Genomic DNA, 16,507 nt, shown 5'->3' on the forward strand with positions numbered 1-16,507 from the left:
TGTTGTGTGAATGACTGTACAGGTGCCTGCACGAATCTGGCCGACAGAACCCTCAGGCTCTTCCACTAAAGTGGGTGTCGGAGATATCGTACTATGCTGCACTTTCACACTATCAGATCAGATATACTTAGTTACGTAGATACATGGAAACTCGGCCCTGAATTACTTACTGCTGCGGAGTAAAAGTATTAGAGTTTACGTCTGAGGGTTTAACCACCTCTCTCCGAGTCTCCCTGAATCGTTCATTCATCCTGATTTTGGAGCCATTCTGCACGGGAGCCCATCTCGTACTGCTCAAATCTCGGTGGCGAGGTCCAACATACACAATCTTCGAATGTCGTACTGACATATACGCACTTGATGTTGGCATGCGTATCCCAAATGCTGATGATCAGACGGGGCACCATAATAAATGGAACGGTATCGCTGAACGTCATTATGACACTGAACACCGGGATCTGTGCGTGTCTGCATTATAGCTGGTCTCTCCAGATCCATGGGAGCTCGTACCGAAAGGTTGGCCCATACCAACACCATGAAGATTTGAGTTGCCAAATTTCTAGCGGGATTTAATGAATACGTTCAGAGAATCCAATAGACGAAGGGGAACTTACAGGACAAAGTATATGATATGATATCGCACGATCATTAACACATAGGCGTTAGGCCTCATTCCAATTTCCCTCCGATCTTTCATGTGTTTCACGAGGATGGCAGCTGCGAGAACCACTAAAAAAATATCAAAGCACATGACGGGGATGGAAGCATATATCGCAGGCATAGGCCCCATGTGGAAGGAAGTCGCGCAGTACTCGAAGTTCGGAGTTATTATTTCTTGCACTATGCAACGAGACGTCAGCTTGCCCAGTATTAAACTCAAGTAAAAATTCACCTGACAACGCTGACGGTCGACTGTATAAAAAAATATCCATCCCTATATAGAGCGCGACGACAGGTAGGAACAACCCTAGTAGACCATAAAGTAGGAGCTTGGATTGGTTGTATAGAACATAAAGACGCCAGATGAGAATGACTGCGGATGCAAAATCGTTACGCGCATTGGGATGCGAGAATATATGACTTACCTTCCGACAAGCAAAAATATGCAGAAAAACACCATTGTATCAAAATAACAAGAGGGTAGCCTATTTCAATTGCATAATGGGCAAACCCAGTTTCAGTTGAAGACGATATACTCACAGCTGTATAAGAGGTCAACGGCTATTGAGATTTAGATGTAAAAGGAACTCGTGACGTACGACTAAAATATCAGCAGAAAACTCTCTAAAGGTAGCAAGCGTCAAAAACTCACTGACACAGGCATATATATCAGTCCTCCCCCTAATGCTAGTCAGCTCATGATGGCTCAGTTGACACAACATCACATACACAAGGCGCAAAGCCTAGGGTCAGCGTCAATATACAATGTATCATCGGAAGGACACAACCACCAAGACGTACATTGCAAGGAAAATACCAAGATATCGAACCTGGTCGAGCAACAAAGTGAAAAATCATGAAGCACCTTGGCAGGGCAGAGCTCACAGCAAGGTAAAGATATGCCATCACTGACAACTGTCTTCCCTGGACATTCAGTTAGTCTCCGGGGCTTGATGCGGAAGGGGGATTAAACACTAACCCAAACAAACTGGACCTGGGGCAATATGATCATGAGGACTCGACCAAGAGAAACCGAGCTTTTCGTTACCTCATTCTCGAACTGAAGTACTAGGTAGTCCGATGCTCAGCTGCAGTGCAAAGTCCATGAAAGCTACTGACTGTAGTCATAAACTACCAGGGTAATGGTTACAACTAAAAAAAACGATGAATGTCAACAAGATGATTCGTTTAGAACTACATAGGTTCAACGGAGGGGACAAACCAGCCATATTGTTATTCCAGCGGAGATCATATGAATATTGTTCAAGTTCCGACATGGAAAGTGTGCAGATCGAATGGCGAATTCAAAGTGTCAGTGGTGAACGTTTGAACCGCTGATCACTGACATAGAGTACTTATAAAACACGGAATTTCATCATCTCGTAAGGGTTGTGGTGGTCCGACGGTTAAATGTCACTTGTACGCCGTACGGAGTGTACGGCACCATACTTCCTGTTGATGCTTACGAATCAGTGTCTTCAATAGCGAGCTACTTATCAACGGAATGAGGTCGTAAGGATATCGAAGATCACAGGGCCAACAAGGGTTACCCTGGACTATCGGTGGCCTGTTGGCAGTTCTATTTCTACCTGTCCAACCCTCTTGTCGTTCAGGTAATAAGGGCCTTGCCTAGCAGCCCTGCATGGGCTGGAGAATATCCTAGCCTGATCCGAAACTTTTCATATGACCTTAACAAGCAGAACTTCAAAGTGAGCTGTTAAAATGCGTACGGCAAACTGATCTCTTGGACTGACACGTATCACATGGCCAAGGAGGACCACCTTGACTACGCCAGAGTGACGGCCCGAGAGCAGGGACGACGGGAGCGGCACTCGACAGCCATGAGCCATGAGTGATTTGACTCAGTCCTCTAGAATAAATTATGCTATGTTGCACTCCTACGCTATCAGATAGTGAACGAATATATAGAAAAATAAATCGACCCTGAGCTATTTACTCCCTTGAAGCATCAGGGAACACTGCCAGGACTAGAGGCTGATTGAAGCGCGCCTGCACACCTCGATCTTTTCTTCATTTTGGAAGCAGTATCCTAAAACCATACGCAAGACATCTCGTGCCACGGTGGCGACGTCCAACACACAATCCGTGAATGTTGTACTAATATGCACGCACTTGTCGCTGGCGTGCGTATCCGAAATGCAAAAGGGGATGCGTAGAGAGAAAAGGATAATTTCTTGCAGTGGCGTAACGTATATATCATTCAGAGAGTTGATCTGAATCACACCTACAGAAGAAAATAAATGCAAAACTGTCAGTACTATAACTAGGAGAGAACAAAAAGTATGATACATACCATCTAAATATGCGCTCAGGCTCCGGTTGCAAATTACAACCATCATTCAGCCTTTGAAGAGGTTACATGCTGGCGGTTACTACTACTGAGGTAGGAGCACAGTACAACAGGTAATCTCAAGCTGCCGGGAGTGCTTGGCTCTTTGCACAGGAACCAAGCAAAATATTATAATTGCGGATGTCAAGACTCAGGACGCACCATTTGACTGCCGTCTATACGGAAACAACGTTGCCCGAAGAACAAAGCGGATCCTGTCACGGTAAGATCCGCCAGCGTTCAGTCCGAGCGTTCTCCGTAGTGCTCACAGTGCTGGCGGAGGTCCATCGAGTCCATGGTAAGTAATTATATGTAATATTATCAACGAGCTTGCACGAGCTGAATTCGCACGCATGCGTTTCGTGTCACATGTCGGGGACCTGTCACTACAATATTTACAATGTAACTAGCTGATCATATCAACCGACCACAGTACTTGATTGCTGGACACCGGTTGAACCGAATGGCGAATGCACCCTCCCTGGCAACGACCCAGACTACCGTGACTAACTTAAGATCAGCCCGACATGGTGAGCCTTGAAGCGAGCTTTGACGTACGTAATACTACGTATCTTGTTTTGCTCGCACAATAACCTGCATGTTATACACCGTCACCATGGTCATTTTCCCCACTCGATGATCAGCGTTGCCAGGACCTATCTTAGGGCCCGATGACCCTCACCTTGTACAAGAACAGTACTTAAGCTGGACTACTCAGGTAGCATGGAAATCATCATCTACTTTCCGTCTGTAATCCATCCACGGGTGCTCATTTTGTTAGTTCCCCATACTCTTCCACAATGACTTTCAATCTCGCAAATATCGCTGTACCTGATTTGTCCACCACGGGGGTGGTCGTGACGATTGGCCACAAAGAATTCGGTAGGGGTAACTTCGCAGACGTGTGGAAGGGAACCTACACCCGGCCAGGTCGTAGAGCAATTGTCGTACGTGCTGCTTGGTCACTAGTGACGTGTAACGCACTCACCCCTCAATGCAGGTAGCGGTGAAGATATTGAGATCAGCGTTATTGTCAAACAGACGACTTGCCGAGAAAACCATACGGGTAAACCTTTTCGTCGTAGGTTATCCTTGTTACTGAGCCTGACTTTTCAGAAACTCAAGCGAGAGGCTAAAGTATGGAGCACGCTAGACCACCCCAACGTGGCTCGATTCATCGGCATGTATTATCACCGGGAAGTGGGAGGATATGCTACCCCCCGCCTGGTATCAGTGTTTTATGAGAGAAGAACCCTTAAAGACAACCTGGGAAACATTCAGGACTAGCCAGAGACTGAAATTTGTGAGTAATTATCTATTTCATTCGGGGTCGCGCATATATAAGGGTGTCTGGACAGCTTCGCCAATTTTTGTCTGGACTAGCATATTTGCACCACAAAAAGGTCATCCATGGAGACCTCAAACCTGTCAGCGCACGTTTTCTGTCTGCATGGAATAACGACTCATGTGATGCTCCTTGCAGTCAAACGTTCTTATCGACGACTCTTTTAGCGCAGTTTTGACGGACTTTGGCCTTTCTCGGGTCCTCGAAGCTTCTGGTTTCACAACCACGAGTCCACAAGCGCCTGGCACATTTCGTTATATGGCGCGCGAGTTGATGGATCCCAGTTCCCATTCGACAAAAGCACCACTAGCTACCAAGCAATCAGACATCTGGTCGGCAGGTATGACGGGCCTAGAGGTGTGTTCGCCAAACGCTGTCACCGAATTTTGCAGATACTAAGCGCGTTGCTAGATTTTATCCGGCATGATTCCGTATGTCAATAAGAGGGAAGACAGCGAGCTAATCTATGAAATTTGTAACCGAAGGGGAAAACCCAGCAGGCATCAGTACCCTCGGGTAACAAGTGGGCTATGGTCAATGCTGGAGGCCTGTTGGGCAGAGGAGGGGACCCGGCCAGCTGTGTCCCAATTGATAGATCACTTGGACACTCGTTATCCACAGGCTTGCGGCTAAACCCTGTGAAACTCTCACAGGTATAGGAGATACAGAACTTCCTGACACTATAATATCTACAGTTTCGGCTTCGCGCCAATAATGAATCCATCATCTTCTAAGACTGACTTCGCCAGCTGACCAACAAAAGGGAAGAACTGTGGGTGTATAAAAGCGTTCTCAGAGCTCGCCTGCCGGCGCGCATATCTGGCAGCAATGCCTTGCGAAATTATAGCAAGCTTAAAAACAACTAGGTCAATATCTATTTGCATGCACCAGGGTATAGTACGTACCCGGAAGAGCATCCAACTACGGGCAAAGACCATCTCTTTGATGGGATATGGCTGGTTCGTCAGCCTGCAGTACTCGTGCTCAAGGTCTTCCAAGGGTATAGGAACATCTTTCGTTGCATTCTTGAATGGCTTGATGACCGTAAATTCACTGATCGTGGAATCCTTGGGTATATGGCGAGCGTCAATCGCCCATGGTTGGGTGAGGTTCGCAAGGTCAGCGAGCTATGCAGTGAACTCGGATCAAAATGCAGAAGGCAGGAATGACTGCACGTACTGGACTACCTAGAGTACATAACTCCCAGTCCAGTATGCCAATTACCCGATTCTCCGTCGGGTGGAATATCATGTTGTCAAGCTTGTAGTCCCCGTGGACAACCCGCAGTCCAGTCTTCCTTTCGTCCGGAAGGTGATTCTGATACCAGTCGACCATGTCTTCAAAGGATGGAACATTCCCCGTCACTTTTCCAGTCTCGACTGTCTACAGCCTTGGATTGAGCAACCGATATACGTGTAAGAGATTTAATTTGACGGGGGAAGTAATCCGTCGTGGGACCAAAGTTCTCGAGACCTATTTGAAATGGGTCGAGAGAGGCCAATGCTGCCAGCGAGCGGATAGCTGAGAGCCAGCTTTAAATAATCGGACTTAGCCTCTGGATACAATAAAAGAGATTAAACAAAGAGCACCATTCTCTTCGATCCTGAGGTGGAAGTTCCAGCATCCTGGTGTCTGTGAAGATTCGTCCTTCAAGGTATTCCATGATATAGAAAGGAGTGCCGATAACGCTGCTGTCCTCGCACAGGACAAAAGGTTGCGGAACAGGGACTTTCTGCTCTGGCTTTGTGGTAGGACTAATATTGAATTGATGTAATGCACTCAGAATGCGGTACTCGCGTTCGATTTGGTGAGCAGTTGAAGACAACAACTGGCCTGCTGGCTTCTTGCGCAACACAAACCGCTTCGTGCTGAGGGTATTTAATTTGAGTGGGAGTAGCTGACGATGGATTTACCTTGCATCGGTCAAGAAGTATGTTGGATTAGACTGCACAGTCCAACGTCATGCGAGGTTGTGCACACTAAATCATGAGCGTACCTGTCCAAACTATCCTGCCAGTCAACTTGCAATGTCCCCAAAAGAGGTCTCGACCGCACCTTGAACTGCTGCACCTCTACGGGAGCAGCGATAACTGACACATGTGTTTTCAGGTATGTATTGAGCTTCTGGATGTCAACGTTGGCGCGAATGGCACCATATTCGCCTCCGATGTTCTTTGGCGCATTACCGGACATGATGGTGAATGTAGGGATCGAGGTCAAGGTTGTACTCAAGGGGACCGGTGAGCACTGCAGGCCGGAATCAGGCTATTAGTATCACTTGTCCCGGGAACTTTCACACTAATAAACGCTGCACCCGATGCACCGCGCCTAGCCAGTCACTTCGAACTCACCAGAAGACGTACAAATCACGTCGTTGTTTGTATACTGCAAACTGTAAATGCTAGCAGTCTTAGCCTTACATAGCTACTAGTACTTGTTCGCTTGCCAAGAATGAGTCCGGAAGGTTCCACGTTTCTCGGACTTTCTTTAGGGCTGATGTAAGCGTTACGCGGACTCCCTAAAATTTTGAATCACCGTGTCCAATTTGCCAGTCAACTTCTTCGACCTTTTCCTCCATGTTCACTGCAGCTCGTTCCCTCCGCAGCGCCGTTGCCCGCACTGGCAACTATGCCGTGCGTACTTGAATTATTCTACTGTCGAACGCATTGATAACCTAATTTGAACAGGCCATTCCGCGGTCTTTGATCGCGAGGAACATGAACTCCAAAGTCTCCGGTGTGTTCATATCACCGCAGCTAGGCTCAAGATACTCATTTTACATTTCACAGGTCCTGTTGTGGGTATTGATCTGGGTACGACAAACTCATGTGTTTCCGTCATGGAGGGGAAAACCGCGCGTGTCATTGAGAACTCTGAGGGTGCCCGGACAACGCCCTCTGTTGTTGCATTCACGAAACACGGCGAACGTCTGGTCGGCTTACCTGCAAAGCGTCAGGCCGTTGTTAACCCTGCCAACACGGTCTTTGCATTCAAGCGGATGATCGGTCGGCGATACAGTGACAAGGAGGTGCAAGAAGATGTAAAACATTGGTGAGTGGAGTATTACACTGTACATATATAGTCGCTCATGATAGGCAGGCCTTTCCGTGTCGTGGCAAAAGCTGATGGTCGGCCAGCCGTCGAAGTCGAAGCCGGGTCCAAAAAACAGCAATACGTATGTGTCTTGCCCACCTGGTGCCATTGTTGTGCCCTCAATTTGATCCTCTAGTCCCCTGAGGAGTTGTCGTCGATGGTTCTTGTCAAGATGCGTGAGACCAGCGAGCAGTTCTTGAACAAGAAAGTCACGTAAGAAATCTGTGCCTGTGGTACGGACATAAGCTCATTTTGTTTAGCCACGCCGTCGTCACCGTACCCGCCTACTTCAACGACGCACAACGACAAGCAACGAAAGATGCTGGTCAAATTGCAGGTCTCGAAGTGCTGCGGGTAATCAATGAACCTACCGCTGCTGCTCTTGCCTATGGTTTGGACCGTGCTGATTCATCCGTCATTGCCGTCTATGACCTTGGGGGTGGTACCTTCGATATCTCAATCTTGGAGATGCAGAAGGGTGTTTTCGAAGTCAAGTCAACTAACGGCGACACTCATCTTGGTGGTGAGGACTTCGACATTGTTCTTCTCAACCACATCTTGGCGGAGTTCAAGAAGGAGAGTGGCATTGACCTCAGCCAGGATCGGATAGCTATTCAGCGCATCCGTGAAACTGCTGAGAAGGCCAAGATCGAGCTTTCGTCGACAACACAGACAGAGATCAACCTACCTTATATCACCGCCGATGCATCTGGCCCCAAGCACATCAACATGAAGCTTGGACGCGTGCAGTTGGAGAATCTTGTCGAATCTCTTATCAAGCGTACCATTGAGCCGTGCAGAAAGGCCCTTTCTGACGCCGGTGTGAAGGCCAGTGAGATCGACGAGGTCATCCTCGTTGGTGGTATGACCCGCATGCCTAAGGTCACGGAGACGGTCAAGAGCGTCTTCGGTCGCGATCCCAGCAAAGGTGTCAACCCCGATGAGGCTGTCGCCATCGGTGCCTCCATTCAGGGTGGTGTGCTGGCGGGCAATGTCACGGATATCCTCCTCCTCGACGTTACGCCCCTGTCGCTTGGTATCGAGACGCTCGGTGGTATCATGACCAAGCTCATCAGTCGTAACACGACCATCCCAACAAAGAAGTCGCAAGTCTTCTCCACTGCTGCTGATGGTCAGACAGCCATCGAGGTCAAGATCTACCAGGGCGAGCGTGAGCTTGTCCGGGACAACAAGCTTCTTGGCAACTTCAACCTCGTCGGCATCCCCCCTGCTCCCAAGGGTGTTCCTCAGATCGAGATCACCTTCGACATCGATGCTGATGGTATTGTCAACGTGGCTGCCAAGGACAAGGCCACCAACAAGGACCAGTCGATGACTATCGCCTCCTCGTCGGGTCTTAGCGACAAGGATATTGAGCGCATGGTTGCGGATGCAGAGCAGTTCGCCGAATCTGACAAGGCTCGTCGTGATCTTATCGAAGAATCCAACAAGGGCGAGTCCGTTTGCTCCGACACTGAGAAAGGTACGCTTTTATTGCTTTATCCCCGCGTCGTACTGACGTGCATGTCTGTAGCCATGAATGAATTCAAGGACCAACTCGATGCCGCTGAGAAGGAGAAGGTCACCAAGCTCGTCGGCGAACTTCGCGAGCTTGCTGCCAAGGGTCAGGTTGGCGACGGCTCTGTTACCGCTGAGCAAATCCGGGAGAAGATCAATGAGACTCAACAAGCCTCGCTCGGCCTCTTCCAGAAGGTGTACGAGAAGCGGAATGCTGAGAACGCTTCGTCAGAAAGCAGCTCGGAGAGCAAGGAGGAGAAGAAGGACTAAGCGCCCTCCCCCTTTCTCCATCTTGCTTCTTGTTCCTTCCGCCGTTCCCGTCAACACTGCCGCATCTTGGTTTCGCCTATCGCATTGCTGTTCTATTATTACACATCCATCTACTCTGCACTCACGCCCACACGCATTTATTAGATTATGAGAAAAAGTACCGCTCAAACATACTTTAGTACTTACATGATTCTGATTTGTACTCGGCCGCTGCATAGCTCGTGCAGTGGTCGGGCCGATCTGTTTTTTATTATCTGACAACGTCCTCCCCCCTCAGTCTGTATGTATCTGCACGGAGATTTTTGCACTTGATCGCAGTCATTTCAATTGCGTTAATGAGATTGCCTTGCAAACACATGAGCATGACAATTGAAAACGTGACGCTTCGCTAATAGCCACTCCTTACTGCATCGGCAGTTGAAGAGGAACCGACTGGTACTGTTGCAGCCTGTGGGTTTTTTTTGCTCATGAGCTGATGCCGGCAACGTTAAGGTCAGAAGAATGTCGAGACCTACTATAGCTAAGGCAAGCAAGCTCAGACAAAAGGATGCAGTCAGCATTATTATTTTACGCAGAAGTTCAATTGCGACGCTCGTAAGTAGCAACAGGCCGTACGTATACGGGCTAGTAAGCCGCACATGGAAGCAAGAGTGCATCCAACTTTTACTTCCGCTTCGACGTTCCTACCATATTTAGACTGCTATCTTATTGTCACAATCAGACTGGCACAGTGCCCATGGGGAACTTTACACCGAGTATTTGCGGCGCGTCTATCACCATAGCAAAGACAATAGCCGCAGCGCGATAATCGACTTTGGTTGACTCACAAGTCCAGTGCAGGAAGCATGACTTTCTCGAACAGTCTGACCGAGGCCTTTTGTCTGCCTCGATCTGTTCCCAGCGCCAACTTCTCTCAATAAATATGAGGCGGAGGACAATCTGATCAACGTCTCGCTTTACGACCCCCCAGCTGACTGGAGCAGCTGTTGCTTATTATTTTTACGGTACGACTCGTCAAGACGGTATGACTAGCACTCGCACCCGCACCACCCGTCCACCCCTTGCACCATTGGACCTTTCAACGCTAAGACTACAAGCCCCCTTTATGAAGTATTGCCAATCTCCGACAACCGTACCAATAAACTCAGTTGTCGAATGCTTCCTCAGTCCCGACTCACCTTTGGACAGCCGTTCTCGGCGCGTCTATACATCCATGTACCGCACACCCCTCACGCACCACCGCGCACTCCCACTTAGACGACCAACGCAATGCCGGAGTGCTGAACAGGACGATATCGACGAGATAATGCGCTTCCTGAGGCGAGTCTCGCAATGTATGATGCATGTGTACCAGGTGATCTCGGCGGCTGCAACATCGGTCTTTCATGCAACGATTGCCACCGTCCAATGGCTTGCTGTCGTTGCTTTTGTAATCGAGGTGACGATGTTGATGAGTTACCCTGTGAGTCATGCTTTCAGATTCTGGTTGATTGTTTTGGTTTTGAACGACATCCGTTAGTCCGTGCGGGGCGACTATGGAAGTGGCTTCATACGCCCAATGGTCGAGCAGTTCACGTCAACGGCTACTGCAACTAGTCATATGGAGACCACTACCACACTACATCCCCGCGCTAGCGAAGCGGCGACTCTGAACTTCCTCTCTGAGCAAATAGACCAGGCACACAATTTATTGACGTTGGTCGAGGGATTAGGTGACGACGCGTTTTTTGCGTATCATCATACCAAGTACGTAGAATTTCTAGTACCTTGAAACCATTGAAGCTCAACCAGTGCAAGTGTGCAACGTTTTCTAAGCAGGTCCAGGGGCGACTCTCCCTTTGGGGGGAGCAAAACAGAAGTCAATTCGACTGTCGACTTCAAGGGTCTTGATTCCACTCTCATCCCAAACCCTGTTGCCGCACGGTTTCATCGGGAGAACGGTAAGCCAAAAATTTTCCTCAACATCATGGTGCTCATCGTTACAGATCTCTCATGCCCTAGACGAGGTGATATATCATTCCAAGCGCAGTCAAACGGCATTTCTTATAAGAAGAGGTGCCGCTCGGGAATCACGTCTAGATAGCGTGTTCCTACTGGCAACTTCTAATCTGCTTCTCGAATACTCGTCCATCTTATCAAAAACGGAGGGCATTATGCCCGACTTGGAAGCTCTTCATCACCAGCTATCACGTAATCTCCCAAAAGTTTGGGCGAGCATGCAAAGTCGTGAAGCAGCTGCTCCCAGGCGCTCGATATGGGGCGTCTTTGCTGGTCAAAGACTAGATCCCAGAGCTGTTGAAGAAGAGAGCGTACAGGCCTTCGTAGCGGGCTTGGAGGCTGTCATTGCCAACCTGCGACAGCTCAAGGCTTACCTGGAATGGATCACAAACCAACTAGTGAGTACTTCTATCCTCTGTTTGGGTCTCCTTGCTCATTTGTATGACAGAGTCAACGAACTCTCTTATCAAGCGGCTCAATGGTGTCATCATCTAGTGACCGTTCCTGTTCATCTGCACTTAGAGATCTGTTGGATCGCGCAAGCAGATCCTCGACGAAATCCGGTCGTTGCTGCCGTTGCCCGGACTCTAATGACTCTCCTACGGCTCCAGCAAGGGTGGAATTAAATATCCCTGGCAGTCGCACACTGCAGACAGCGAGCTGATTCATTAGGTGACATTAAGACTTCAAGACCAGGTAACCTTAGATTATATGCTAAGTATTCGGCGGTATGATACTATTCGATTATTGGGGGTGGTCCGACATTGTATTTTGTGTTATGCTTATGATAGATAGGCTACAAGTGTAGTTAACAATGGATCGTGTTTCATGCTATTTTAAGGCTCTGTCATGAGATCATCTGTGTCCGAAATTGAAATCCGCTGTCCTCATCCAATCATGATCCCGAACTTTGGGGTAAGAGAACCGTCCGACGGGATCCGGCTGAGGCCACTTCAATTTCCATATTTTGGACTATTCTTAGAACCGCTTAATGGCAAACCAGAAACACTTTTATACTAACTCTCTCAAATTCAAGACTGTCAAAACGCAGGACAAGATCTTTTGTCTACTGCAACCATGTCCTTCTCGGAAGAGAGCCCTCTAATTTGGGTAGGTGCACGTCAGGTCCCCGACGCCTTGGATGTGTACGACCGGTTCAGCAAGGCTCATAAAAACTTCATCGTCTTCGTAGTGTCCTTTGCAGGGCTGCTCCCTGGTGTGTATAGGAAAAATATAAATTATGTGACCGAGTTGATTTTGGGTTTCTAGCGGTTGTAACTGGGACCTTCGTCCCTTCCATCCCTCAGATAGCTCTTGACCTTGATTCAACGGGTGCTGTTGTTAGGTATGTTTTTAAATCCTACAGCACGAACTAGATGGTGACCCTAGTGTCCTCAGCTTGGCCGTAAGTTTATCAGTATTTGCGAATGCGATCGGGGGTTTGGTATGGGCAGCATACTCCTCATTTTGTAGGTTTTCCGTGGCTGTTGCTTACTTGAATTACAACTTCATTTTCGCCCGAAGATGGACGCCGGCCCATGTACTTGTGGGGTATGCCCATCCTATGCATAGGAAGCTTCGGCGTTGCAGCGTCAACGTCTCTCGCAAGCCTACTGTTCTGGCGATTTGTTCAGGCATTTGGATGCGCTGGCGGAATATCGGTAGGTGCAGCCGTTATTGGCGATATCTACAGGGTTGAGCAGCGAGGTACAGCATTGGGTATTTTCTTTGGGGTACGTGTGTACTTGTATATGATAAACGAGCAAACGTTTCAGCGCCTTATCCTTTCTTGTGCAGGCTTCTCTTCTGGGCGTTGCGCTGTCACCTATTATAGGAGGCACTGCGGCACATTACTGGTCATGGCGCAACCTGCACTACTCGCTTGGATTATGGGGTATTATTGAGATGGTTTTGATCTATGTGTCCTTCCCGGAGACAAGTCATTCGCATTCCGGAGTGATTCGTGAGCCGAAGACACCATTCAACTTCGTGTGGATCAATCCTTTCAGCAGTCTCTGGCTGCTCCGTAGTCCAAATATTATGGCTGTCGTTCGTCTTCCCTTTCATCTGATTCTACATTGCCTGAAGTCTTGTTCTCAGACATTAGCAAACGCATCAGCGATGGTTACGGATTATGGTATGTAGAGAATGCCAACGTCATCTTCCAGACTTAATAACCTACGTACTAGTTTTATTGGTCCCAATTGCATACACGATCGTGAGTCTGTCATACTAGCTAATCATGCTGTCAATTGACATCTGATTCCAGGGTGCTCGATACCACATCTCTAACGAGGCACTGATTGGTGCATGCTTCCTTCCCAATGGACTTGGAAACTTCAGTATGTACATATTCTGCTGTTGGAGTGTCTTAATATTAAACGTGATTCGTACCTAAGTTGCTTCACCAATTGCTGGGCGGTTGTCTGACACTATGATCGAAAGATGGAAGGCGAAGCGCAAAGGCATTTGGGTCCCTGAAGATCGGCTCCGTGCAGTGCTGGTAGGCGGACTCCTCGTCCCTTTATCTGTTGGTCTTTCGGGACTGATTACCACATACATCGCTGGACCGTTGGGGTTGGTATTGAATTTGCTTTGTTTGTTTATGAATGGCGTTGGAGTGAGTCGTAAACTGGCATATGTTTTGTCAAGCCTTACATTTTATGCAGGTAGACTTCGTTCTCACTCCGATCGGCTCGTACAACATCGACGTGCTACAGTCATGCAGCGCAGAGGTAATTGCCGCAGTTACGTGAGTAGTACGCAAAGCTAGCTGTGCGCTTCATACTAACCAATTCCGCAGCGCTTTCCGCGCGATCATTCTTGCGCCAGTGACTGCAGCTGTACTTCCATCGATTGAGATGCTGGGTGTGGCAGGAACAAATGGCATAGCTACAGTGATTGCGATTTTTGGATATGGGTGAGTGCCGTTGTAGAACACTCGCGCCCACCACGTCTTATGTTGTGTGTAGGCTTATTGTTCTCACGATTCGTTACGGAGATCGCATGAGAGCTTGGGTGGACGTTGGATATACACCCTTGTGAATAATAACCAACTGGTCTTGAATGGTTGTCATTTTCCTCCCTTCGCATTCCATTAAAAAGTGGTGGATCAGTATACTCTAGGTGCAACTCGAGCTCTTGGTCGTATCGGGCTAGTGCAAGCACGCGGTAAAGTACGGTGCGATAAGGGAAACCTGTCGTATCCGCCCGTGCTCTTATCGCCATCATGGGGCCTATGCCTGGTGAGAGTGTCCTCGCCGCGATAAGAGATACCCCGATTCGTACACTCCCCTAGATCAGGTTAAGGACCGGCCCTCATCGCGAGGGGTCTGTGCTCCGGACTCCTTTTCTACATAAAAGGCTGAGGAGCAGCGATAGCTAAACACTAGCAGAGGTAAGGCGGTTGGGGTAGCGGTAAACCCCCTGACGAGACCCTTCGCGAGGTCAAAACCGCTTTTCTTTTTAGAACCCTTCCCCCCCTTACTAGCCGTTCCCTCCCATCCCCGATTGCACCTTATCTTCGGAGACGGCGGACAGCAGGTTTGGTGCAAAGCGGTGGTCAGCCTGGGCCCTTCAACCAAGACTCAAATATATGCCCATCATCGGCAGAGGACCTCGTTCCTCGGCCCCTACCTCAGGGGCCTAGATTACCGACTAATGCCAAGTGCGTTCTTTTACTTGAATGATATACAGTATACTACCGGTACCTTTCACACCACCTGTACCTTTCACACTTGTGCTAAAACTTCGTCAATTATTATTATTATTTTGCCCTGCCACTTGAGACCTGTGTTAAGATGCATCAAGAGCAAGATCCTACAAAATTACAAAGAGATATGAGTGATGTGTAAAGCTGGACAGCCCATTCAGTCGAGGAAATATCACAATTGTGCTGTGAAACAACTTTTGTACCAGACATATGTAGCATGATGTGTGTTTAAGACAAGGCTCCTCGGTGACGTCATCTGCAGCCGCAACAATCTTGACTAATAGGTGCCACCCCCCTATAACTTGCACAAGTAAACAAAGGTGCTTCGGCGAAAATTCTGAAATCTGATCTATCGATCTGAAAATAGCTGTGGCGGATTGTCGAGGCCTTGATTCGAAAAACTGTCATACATAACACTTCCTGCAGCTCCCATCTATCATTACATGCACGTCTTGTTTGGTACTAAGGTAAAGGTCTACCAGCTCTGATAGCCTTCGCAGCTTCGCTTTGAGCTTCATCGCGAAGATACCGATCATAGATAACCTGAAGCTTGTCTTCGTCCTAAAAACCAGGGCATAATAAGCCAGACCAACACCTTCGAGCGAAAAACACTTACGCTCGTGGTTTTCTTAACGCTCTCGCGTGTAGCCATGCGCTCAACATACTCGCTCCAACCGTTGCCTACTTGCGCCCTGTCATACCCACGGTGTTCAGCAAGGATATACTCCCGAGCTATCCATGGCGCATTAGCAACATCGACCAAACCGAATTCTTCTCCAGCAAAGTACGGCCCCTTGACCTGCTGCGCGAGCTTTCTCTGCGCAACGTAGAGTTCCTGGCGCGCAGCGTCTTCCTGTTCCTTACTCTGTGCCTGCAGAAGACGCTGCCAGGCTGGGATAATCATCTTCGACGTGTGGTCGATCCACAGGCGTGCATGAGCCCGTTCGAATGGATCAATGGGGAGGAGATGAGGCTTGTAGTCGGGGTAGGCTTCCTCAAGAAACTCGCACAGGACGATAGATTCATATAGAGCCTTGCCCTGGTACTCTATTGCGGGGACAAGGCCCTTGGGGTTGATATCTGCGGTTGTGTGATGGGCGCGTGACGTCAAGGATCAGTTGTTGATAACGTACCAAGGAAATGCTTCTCCTTCTTGTATGGGTTGACTTCCTTGTATTGATATGGTATACCCTTTTCCTCCAAAGAGATCCAGACGCGCTGGTTGAAAGGACAGAACTGGACGAGATGCACATTCCCATGTGAATGTTGGGCGTTAGCGATGGAGTGGAGAAACTCACCCATCCTGAGTAGAATATTAAATCCTGCTTCGCTTGGTGTTCTACGACCGTTTTGGCGGCGTTGCCGGTTGCGGTGGGATGGATGTTCTCGTCTGGGATAGCCATTGCAAGTGTCAATGGACAAGGGAAACTGTGTGTTGAAGGTCAAGATTAACCGACTCTTATAATAACCGTCTCAGGGGTTCCGTAGAGTCCGTATCACTGTAAGCTATCGATGTCAGCTGACTCTTTCAGCACAGCCATCGCTGCCTTGTATCTTTCCG

General features: G+C 48.5%; 7 protein-coding genes across 7 annotated transcripts; 4 read left to right on the forward strand and 3 right to left on the reverse strand.

Annotated features, from left to right (window-relative positions):
- Nucleotides 1-44: 44 nt before the first annotated feature.
- Nucleotides 45-2,270, reverse strand: EDB91DRAFT_473660 (uncharacterized protein). The gene is made up of 14 exons (XM_041327382.1): nucleotides 1,883-2,270; nucleotides 1,780-1,812; nucleotides 1,709-1,728; nucleotides 1,640-1,654; nucleotides 1,546-1,584; nucleotides 1,462-1,490; nucleotides 1,390-1,403; nucleotides 1,309-1,341; nucleotides 1,086-1,145; nucleotides 893-1,033; nucleotides 615-840; nucleotides 511-559; nucleotides 171-458; nucleotides 45-109 (listed from the first exon to the last, which is right to left on the reverse strand). The coding sequence occupies exons 1-13, from the start codon at nucleotides 1,935-1,937 to the stop codon at nucleotides 243-245; spliced, it is 930 nt and encodes a 309-aa protein (XP_041176171.1). The 5' UTR covers nucleotides 1,938-2,270; the 3' UTR covers nucleotides 45-109; nucleotides 171-242.
- Nucleotides 2,271-4,123: 1,853 nt separating this feature from the next.
- On the forward strand, nucleotides 4,124-5,086 carry EDB91DRAFT_473800 (kinase-like domain-containing protein). The gene is made up of 4 exons (XM_041327383.1): nucleotides 4,124-4,313; nucleotides 4,369-4,437; nucleotides 4,494-4,712; nucleotides 4,767-5,086. Exons 1-4 carry the CDS (start codon nucleotides 4,221-4,223, stop codon nucleotides 4,986-4,988), a joined length of 603 nt encoding a protein of 200 aa, XP_041176172.1. The 5' UTR covers nucleotides 4,124-4,220; the 3' UTR covers nucleotides 4,989-5,086.
- Nucleotides 5,045-6,548, reverse strand: EDB91DRAFT_1237844 (kinase-like domain-containing protein; the record flags this gene model as incomplete). Its single annotated transcript, XM_041321636.1, has 7 exons — nucleotides 5,045-5,206; nucleotides 5,261-5,482; nucleotides 5,535-5,738; nucleotides 5,761-5,887; nucleotides 5,945-6,223; nucleotides 6,269-6,300; nucleotides 6,411-6,548. 7 exons carry the CDS (start codon nucleotides 6,546-6,548, stop codon nucleotides 5,045-5,047), a joined length of 1,164 nt encoding a protein of 387 aa, XP_041176173.1.
- A 383-nt stretch (nucleotides 6,549-6,931) lies between these two features.
- EDB91DRAFT_1054818 (heat shock protein) lies at nucleotides 6,932-9,236 on the forward strand (the record flags this gene model as incomplete). Its single annotated transcript, XM_041313861.1, has 7 exons — nucleotides 6,932-6,988; nucleotides 7,043-7,091; nucleotides 7,145-7,406; nucleotides 7,455-7,530; nucleotides 7,585-7,661; nucleotides 7,709-8,931; nucleotides 8,983-9,236. The coding sequence occupies 7 exons, from the start codon at nucleotides 6,932-6,934 to the stop codon at nucleotides 9,234-9,236; spliced, it is 1,998 nt and encodes a 665-aa protein (XP_041176174.1).
- A 672-nt stretch (nucleotides 9,237-9,908) lies between these two features.
- Nucleotides 9,909-12,127, forward strand: EDB91DRAFT_1139669 (uncharacterized protein). Its single transcript, XM_041318936.1, has 5 exons — nucleotides 9,909-10,698; nucleotides 10,756-10,982; nucleotides 11,034-11,148; nucleotides 11,222-11,632; nucleotides 11,683-12,127. The coding sequence occupies exons 1-5, from the start codon at nucleotides 10,261-10,263 to the stop codon at nucleotides 11,896-11,898; spliced, it is 1,407 nt and encodes a 468-aa protein (XP_041176175.1). The 5' UTR covers nucleotides 9,909-10,260; the 3' UTR covers nucleotides 11,899-12,127.
- Nucleotides 12,128-12,311: 184 nt separating this feature from the next.
- EDB91DRAFT_1054846 (major facilitator superfamily domain-containing protein) lies at nucleotides 12,312-14,279 on the forward strand (the record flags this gene model as incomplete). The annotated part of the gene is made up of 12 exons (XM_041313867.1): nucleotides 12,312-12,450; nucleotides 12,504-12,579; nucleotides 12,633-12,703; nucleotides 12,759-12,967; nucleotides 13,032-13,283; nucleotides 13,335-13,371; nucleotides 13,424-13,452; nucleotides 13,504-13,576; nucleotides 13,634-13,854; nucleotides 13,904-13,986; nucleotides 14,038-14,154; nucleotides 14,207-14,279. The coding sequence occupies 12 exons, from the start codon at nucleotides 12,312-12,314 to the stop codon at nucleotides 14,277-14,279; spliced, it is 1,380 nt and encodes a 459-aa protein (XP_041176176.1).
- Nucleotides 14,280-15,024: 745 nt separating this feature from the next.
- EDB91DRAFT_474032 (glutathione S-transferase) lies at nucleotides 15,025-16,456 on the reverse strand. Its single transcript, XM_041327384.1, has 4 exons — nucleotides 16,245-16,456; nucleotides 16,080-16,182; nucleotides 15,563-16,026; nucleotides 15,025-15,507 (listed from the first exon to the last, which is right to left on the reverse strand). Exons 1-4 carry the CDS (start codon nucleotides 16,347-16,349, stop codon nucleotides 15,409-15,411), a joined length of 771 nt encoding a protein of 256 aa, XP_041176177.1. The 5' UTR covers nucleotides 16,350-16,456; the 3' UTR covers nucleotides 15,025-15,408.
- Nucleotides 16,457-16,507: the final 51 nt, after the last annotated feature.

Source organism: Suillus paluster, assembly GCF_016628075.1.
Source record: "Suillus paluster strain FC165 chromosome Unknown EDB91scaffold_34, whole genome shotgun sequence".
In the NCBI taxonomy this organism is placed as follows: domain Eukaryota; kingdom Fungi; phylum Basidiomycota; class Agaricomycetes; order Boletales; family Suillaceae; genus Suillus; species Suillus paluster.